Source organism: Capsicum annuum, chromosome 11 (genome assembly GCF_002878395.1).
Source record: "Capsicum annuum cultivar UCD-10X-F1 chromosome 11, UCD10Xv1.1, whole genome shotgun sequence".
In the NCBI taxonomy this organism is placed as follows: domain Eukaryota; kingdom Viridiplantae; phylum Streptophyta; class Magnoliopsida; order Solanales; family Solanaceae; genus Capsicum; species Capsicum annuum.
In genome coordinates, this window is record NC_061121.1 from 15555176 (window position 1) to 15563662 (window position 8487).

At 30.3% G+C, this 8487-nt stretch overlaps 1 protein-coding gene across 1 annotated transcript; it reads left to right on the forward strand.

The window, feature by feature from the left end:
- Nucleotides 1-3412: 3412 nt before the first annotated feature.
- On the forward strand, nt 3413-7900 carry LOC107847653 (clp protease adapter protein ClpF, chloroplastic; the record flags this gene model as incomplete). Its single annotated transcript, XM_047399538.1, is given in 6 exon segments — nt 3413-3628; nt 6059-6495; nt 6591-6650; nt 6840-6934; nt 7085-7257; nt 7788-7900. Coding segments are annotated over 5 exon segments (768 nt in total), but the record flags the coding sequence as incomplete, so codon positions are not given.
- Between the last annotated feature and the right edge of the window lie 587 nt (nt 7901-8487).

The following is an 8487-nucleotide window of genomic DNA, read 5'->3' on the forward strand; positions in this document are numbered from 1 at the left end:
TTCAAATTTTGCATGTGGTTAAATCGAAAAGGACATTGATTAAAATAGTTATTGAGTTTGTATTTAAGTCGTTATATAATTTCGCTTAAGAGTTGGACCAAAATTTTGCTTTGTAGAATGGGTAACCAACCAACTAGAACAAAGAGAACATGTAGCACTGTTCAATTCCAAGGACAACCAATTAAGCAGAAGGATAATTATTGTGGTTAACTATTGATGTTGTAACTAAACATATGTTTACTAGAACTAGAATGTCCTGTGAATCTTGTCATTAGTTGTAATACATTTCCAATTTTGCTTCAGGTGCATGTAACAACTACAGTTTGATGCAATTAGGATCTTGGATCAATAACTTGATGAGTAGTAGTTAACAAGCTCCTTATATCATTAAGCTACAAGAGACGAGTTGAAATTAAAATGAGCCAGTATTAACATTATCAATAGAATAAATAGACTAGGACATAATATAAGGTGCTTTCAATGCGTGAATCATTTCACATGAGTTATGAGGTTTGGAGTAAACTTTTCAAAGAAAGGCATATCTTGGTGTGGAATTTTGTAAGTGCTAAGACGTGTGTGTATATATGTGTGTTACATAGTTATACATCATATTATACCATATATACAATAACAATACATCATATATACACTTTTATACCATTTATACAAAATCAATACATTACATAACTATTAGTACAATATTGATACATATTCATACATCATTTATACAATATCTATACATTACATAGCTATTTGTACAATATCGATATATTATATATATACGCTGCATAACTATTTATACATTATACATACATTTTTATACACCATTTATACCCTATAGATACAGATTTCTACATCATTTATACAATACCGATGTGTGTGTATATATATATATATATATATATATACTAGAGGAGCATGGCCTGTGTCAGCATGGGCCCAACATTAAGATATTTATTTGTCTTTTCAATCTTGATATATTTAAATAAATTTTTTTAATAAAAGGATAGCATATGTTTTCTAGAATTCATCCGGAATCTAGCATGAGTTCAACATATGTTTTTTTAATACGTATTTAGATAATTTAAGTTGTTAACTATTTTAATTTATAATATTTTTTTATGTAATTTTCAAATTAATATACGTTACTTTTCTTGTCCAAATTATTGTGGCATTGATAGTCAATTATATTTTAAAAATAATTTAAGTTTTTAATTATTGTGATTTATAATACTTTTCTTCTATTCCAATTTCAGTGACACTAATATAATTTCAAGAGTCGATCAAATATTTTATATCTTTAAATATTTTAAGTTGTTAATTATTGTGATTTCTAGTATTTTTCATGTATTTTTTTTTGAAATATATAACATATTAAATTATTTTTAGATATTCTAAATTGTTAACAATTGTAATTTATAATGCTTTTTTATGTAATTTTTGAATAATATACGCTACTCTCCTTGTCCAGAATTTTGTGTCGACGACAGCCAATTATATTTTTTAAATAATTTAAATTTTTTATCATTGTGATTTATAATATTTTTTTTATCTCAATTTATGTGGCACAATGCTTAAATGACCATAATAATTAATTAGGGGTGATATAGTAAAATCACGACTGAAGCAGTTGAAGTAGAAATCAGCAAATTTTTAAATTTTTTTTGTTAATTATTGTTATTTACAGTACTTTTTATTTCATTTTCAAATAATATATGTTGTTTTATATCTTCTTCTGTCCCGTCCCAATTTATGTGGCACTAATATAATTTTGATAGCCAATCAAATATTTTATGTTGACATATCATTTTGTTATTCTTATTTTTCTAATACATAAATGACTTATAATAAGGAGTGATATAGTAAAACATTAAGAGTTAATTTCGTATTTTATGTCTATTTTATTTTTCATTAAATATTATTTATTTTCTTAATACCTAGATGACTCATAATAATTAATTAAGAGCGATTAATTATGTTATTACTATAAAAATTAATATAATTTTATCATATCCAAAAGTAATCATCGATAATTCACCGGAATAGTATATTAATTAAATACAGGATGCTATATTTGCATATGCAAAATATGATATTATTAAACATTATTGGATAGTGCATTATATTTATCTTTCACAATAATAAAATTTTACTACATATTTTTCTTTATTTTTTTTAACTCGATACATACTGACCCAACACAAATTCTAAGAAAATATTCACTAAAAATTTATTTTATTAAATTAAATTTATTAATTTTGTAATTTAAAAATTTAAAGTTAAGTTTAAATATTAGTATTTCTATACAAGGAAAGAGTAATTTTAAAATTTAAATTACTAAAATAAATAAGTAAATAAAAAGATTATTTTTTATATAAAAGTCAATTAAAATATTTACTTTAAATATTTAGTTACAATTAATTAAGATAATTTTTTATTTTGTCATAATTTATGCTGCACCGATAAAATCTTGAGAGTTGAATAGAACTTTTATCTAATTTTAAAAAAATATTTTAACTTGTTAATTATTGTGATCTATAATAATTTTTATGTAATTATCAAATAATATTTTTACTCCTTGTGTCCCAATTTATGTGGTTTCGATACAATTGAGAGTTAACTAAAATTTTTATATATCTTTTAAATATTTTAAGTTGTTAATTATATGCAGTACTTTTTCTTTTTATCTCAATTCATGTGGCATTACTAAAATAATAAGAGTCAATAAAATTTTTATATGTCTTTTAAATATTTTAAGTTATTAATTGTGATTTGTGGGAACAAATTAGTTTTGAACATGATGGCCAATTAAATAAGTAATTTTTTTCTACTTCCAATATGTAGTTATAGTTAATTAATATAAATTAATATAATATATTAAATATTTAAATCATTATGATGAAACAATGGAATTATTATATATTAGGGCATGATATGTAATTAAGTGGGAGTAGAGAGTTTTTTTGATAATAGTCAATAAAATTTCTATATGTCTTTTAAATATTTTAAGTTATTAATTATTGTGATTTGTGGTAACAAATTAATTTTGAACATGATAGACAATTAAATAAATAATTTTTTTTTACTTTCAATATGTAGTTATAGTTAATTAATATAAATTAATAAAATATATTAAATATTTAAATTATTATGATAAATTAATAAAATTATTATATATTGAAGCATAATATGTAATTATGTGGAAATAATTGAATTTTTTGGTAGTTGAAAAAGACGGTCGAAACCACTTCTTCTATATAATAGAAAAGAAAAGAAATATATATATATATATACACGCACAACATTCAAGGAGTTATAAATGATTTTTTGTTGGTGATTAATTATTAGTTATTAAAAAAAAAAAAAAAAGGAGTTATTTAGCCACGATTTTTAAGCCACGCCAAAACGTGAATATTTTAACTTTTTGACTATTTTATTTTTTATAAATTAGTTAGTACTACTTTATTGCAAAATATTCGAAATTACGGTGGAAAAAAAATCACCCATTTGATGTTGTAAAAGAGCCAAGTGGCAGTAGAATATCAAAGGAGAGTAGCATAAGAAAATCAGTGGACACAATTTGGCAATCAACAATAACCGCCGTCCGGCAGAATTTCACACTCTTCAGGTGAGCTGTTAAACTCCGTTCTTCTTCTCCGGTAATAATTTACATTATATTGGAAATTCATATTTTTAATTTTAGAATTAAGCGAGCGTACACGGAGCAAATTAATATGATTCGAAAATCGAAATTAAATAAATCAAAGGTGAATATTGGAGAAAATGAGAAATTTATATGTGGTATTAATTCTCCACTGCGGTAGAGTTACTTGATATTTGTTGCTGGTGGGAGGTGACTGGTATCTCTTAGAATTAGTTGAGGTGCGATAAGCTGGCCCGGACATCACTGTTATCCAAAAAATTTAAAAAATTATACGAGGTTGTCTAGAGTTATTTACTCTTGTTGCAATAAACATTTGTTGGTGGGTTGGTGAAGCCGAGATGATAATTTTCCTTCTAGGAGTTTTGAAGAACTAGGAGAGATGATTAGATAGGATATGACAAAGTTTTAGCTTACTTACTGAGGACATGATCCTAGATAGGAAGGTATGGAGGTTGAGGATTAGGGTAGAAGGTTTGTTGGTAATCTAGTGTTGTCGCACTTCATGTAGAGAGTTTTGAAGAATCAGGAGAGGTGATTATATATGACATGACACACCTTTGGCTTATTTACTGAGTATATGACCTTTGATAGGAAGCTATGGAGGTCAAGGATTAGGAAAGAAGATCAGTAGGTTGTCTAGGGTTGTTGCACTTTATGTTGGAGAGTTTTGAAGAACTCGGGATGGGGCAGATGACTAGACAGGACATGACACAACTTCGATTTACTTATTGAGGATATGATTCTAGGGAGGAAGGTATGGAAGTCGAGGATTAGGGTGGAAAGTTAGTAGGCAGTCGAGTGTTACCTTATGTTTTGTTGGTGTTGGGAGGTGACAAGTATCTTGTATAATTAGTCGAGGTGTACGAAATCTGGCTCGAACGTCACCGTTATCCAAAAGAAAAAATACGCAAGTTTGTCTAGGGTTATTTACTCTAGTTGTAATAAACATTTGTAGGTTAGTTCTAGTTTCTTCGTGGTGAAGCTGAGACAATACATAATCTTTTATCTTCTAGGTGTTTTGGGTAAACTGGGGAGGTGATTAGATAGGACATCACACAACTTTAACTTACTGAGGACATGACCCTACATGGGAAGGCATGGAGGTTGAAGATTAGGAAAGAAGTTTAGTAAGTAGTCTAGTGTTGTCGCACTTCATGTGGGAGAGTTTTGAAGAATTGGATAGGTGATTAGACAGAATATGGCATAGCTTCAGCGTAAATGAGGACATGACTCTAGACATAAAGGTTCGGGGTTGAGGATTAAGCTAGAAGTTTAGTAGGTAGTCGAGTGTTGTTGCACTTCATATGGGATAGTTCTGAATAACTGGTGAGGTGATTAGATAAGACATAACACAACTTACTTACTTAATGAGGATATGACCCATTAAATAGGAATGTATGGAGGTCTAGGATTAAAGTGGAAGGCTAATAGGTAGTCGAGTATTGTTGCACTTCATGTGGGAGAGTTTTAAAGAACTGGTGAGGTGATTAGACGGGACATGACACAACTTCAGCTTACTTACAGATTACACGACCCTAGATAGGAAGGTCTGGAGGTCAAGGATTAAGGCATAAGATTAGTAGGTAGTCGAGTGTTGTCGCATTTCATATGGGAGAGGTAGGGGCTAGCCTCCTCTCTGTTTCTCCTTATATTTAGGGATCTCATAAGTTCAGTGTTTATTACTATCTTTTGCTTCATTTGCTTTGTATCGTGTTTTTTTTTTTTTTTTTGGGTCTTATTTTCTTGTGATTGTTCTTTGAGTTCTTCTTTTATTTTGAGCCGAAGATCTATCGGAAATAGTCTCTCTACCTCACAAAGGTGTAACATGTAAGAGTATTTAGGGATCACATAAGTTCAGTGTTCCTCGGTGTTTATTACTATCTTTTGCTTCATTTGCTTTGTATCGTGTTTTTTTTTTTTCCGTCTTATTTTCTTGTGATCGTTCTTTGAATTCTTCTTTTATTTTGAGCGGAGGATCTATCGGAAATAGTCTCTCTACCTCACAAAGGTGTAGCTTGTAAGAGTAAGGTATGCGTACATCCTACTTCCCGGACCCCACTTGTGGGATTGCACTGGGAATGTTGTTGTTGGAATTGCTTGTAGAAATACTCGAATTGCAATTTTAGAAGTTCTTTCTTTAGCTTGAATATTTTCAGTGATTGTGAAGTTAGTTATGTTTGGAGCTGCAATAAACATTTGGATGTTGGATTAAATGAGCCAAAATTGTTGGGTACGGATATAGAGGATTCATATAGTCTACCCAAAGTAGTTTATATGGTAGACATTTAGTTTTTTTGTGAAGTTTTGACAAGGGTTTCTCCTTTCTTTCTTTCCTTTTTGAACATTTTCTAAAACACAGTATACTAAAATTTAGTTTCCCTGAATTGACTACAGAGATGCTGAAGTTTAAAATTTGAAAAAGAGACTTTATTTTAGAAGTAGATTGAACAACAAGGAAAATAGGCTGTTTGAAGGAATAGGGTGAGGAAGGAGGAGCAGTAGACATGGTGCAAAGTATGTCTATGAGTACTCTTGCAACTTCTAGGTATTGCGGAGTTTGTGGAGCCATCTGTTTGAGGAGGCAGTTTGGAAAAATAAAAGAAACCACTATAGGTTTTGGGGAAAGTCAATTCATTTGGAATGATCGCCGGAAAAGCTCGTCTTTTGCAACCAATGTTGATATAATAAAGCCGAGATGTTTGAGAGTTCAAGCTGGATGGTTGTTTAAAGGAGGTGACAAAAGCTCAGAAGCAAACGTTGAACGTAGCGAGAATGCTAATGAAGATATATTGATGTTCTTTTTCCAGCTGGACCTGGCTACACGCGTGCAGGTTACTATCTAGCACTGTGATTTGCTGTAATTTTAGTTGCTATATCTTCGACTGTTGCTTCACGAGTTGTCTACTCTATCCTGCTATATACACAGTATGCTTTGAATGTGGAGCAGTATGAAATTGCACAACAACTAAGAGAGAAGCTCACTGAGGTTAGTCTATGGAGATATCTCATCTTTAATTGATTTTCCATTTTTAACTTTAAGCAACTGTTTCCACCGTTCTTGCGATTTTATTGGATTTGATTTTTGGATTACGGTTCTCTGTAACCGGACAAGTCAACAGATAGATGAAAATTGTTTACTGACTAGAACCAGCACACTTCTTGTATGCTAATGAAGGTGGAATCAGAGGTTTTGAGACAGCAAGAATCCAGAAGAGGATCAGCCTCAAAGAGTGAAGCTCAAGATATGGCCATAAGCATCTTGCGTCTACGGTGAGCATCCTCACATTCTTTTTGTTCTTTTTTACAAACTTTGAGGGCTGAACATCAAGGTATCTCTTGAACTGATTATAAAGATTTTACCGTTAGCATGTTCCAGAGGCACCTTTTGAAGCACCTCTGATCAGCTTTTGCTTCGTCCAGTGCAGACCTGCAAAATGCAGTTCAAAGTGAAAATTATGATTTGGCAGCTAAATTACGAGATGATATTTCCAAGCTAGAGGCAGAGTCTCTGACTGCATCATTAAGAGCTCAGGCATATGAAAATGCTCAATATGCATTTCGATTAGGCCAGAAAGTGAATCACAAGAATTTTGGTATGGAATCCTTAACTAATTGTTTGGAGTGGAAGGAATATCTTTTGTCTAATTCAAAAGATAACAAAATGTAGAAACCAAAAACCAGATGCACAAATCCTCATATGTTCTTGTAGCTGAAGTGATATAGAAATTTGAGAGCCTTTATGAAGTTTCCTGGTAGGATCGTCAAATCTTGATGATTTGATTAATTTGCAGTCATTGATTGCAGAAGTTTTTACATTGTAACTACATGAATTATTTGACTCAGCATCACAGAGTGATCAACCCTTGCTTATGTCTGGTGTTGACTTATGAGGATACATAATCTGGAAGTGCCTTTAATATTTTTCCTTTAGTGATGTGCTATACCTTGCCTGGACATCTTGTGTCTCAATTATCGAATGATATAACTATTCTTCCTGACACATTGCTTCCTTCTGGGGAAAATGCATTCATTTAACTGATATTCATGGAACCCCTAGATTCAGCTTGATTAGTAAATGTTACTCACGTTATTTATAGTATTGAACCTTATCTTGTGACTTCAGGATATCGTGGTGTAATATGTGGGATGGACCCGATATGTTGTGAATCAACTTCATGGATGGAAACTGCTCGAGTAGGGAAGTTGACCCGTGGTCCAGATCAACCATTTTATCAGGTTTTTTCTGGATCTTGTAAGGCAAAAATATGTTTCATCTATTGCAAGCATTATCTATGAACATGGTCTGGTATCAACAATAATCTTTGTAGCCACGTCCCAAAGAAAGACCAAATAATTTTCTAGCTGTATATAGCAATTGTCGACTACTTTTCTTTTTTGTAGTCCCCTATACTCCTTAGGAAAATTTTAATATGGGTGAGACTCACAACTAATAGTTGTGTGAGGGTTTTTTACTTTTGACGTGTGTTCTTGTGGGACCCATTATGTTTCTCTTCCTTCATTTTCTTCTGTTTCTTGTTTATTTTCTTTTTTTTACTCTAACATTACCTTTTTATTTTATATTCAATCTTCCTTACTTGTATTTTTAGCTCTTATCTGTGTTTAGCCATGAAAAGTATAAATATTTTTTAAAAAAATTATTTTAAATTAAAAAATAATATTTAAAAATTGAAGTTATGTTTAATCATAAATATGAATTACAAGTATTTTTAAACTTTTAGGAATAACTTAAATTAGAAATAATTTTTGATATTTTTTAAATTTCAGTTTTTTTTTTTTGAAATATTTTCACAAAATCAAATATG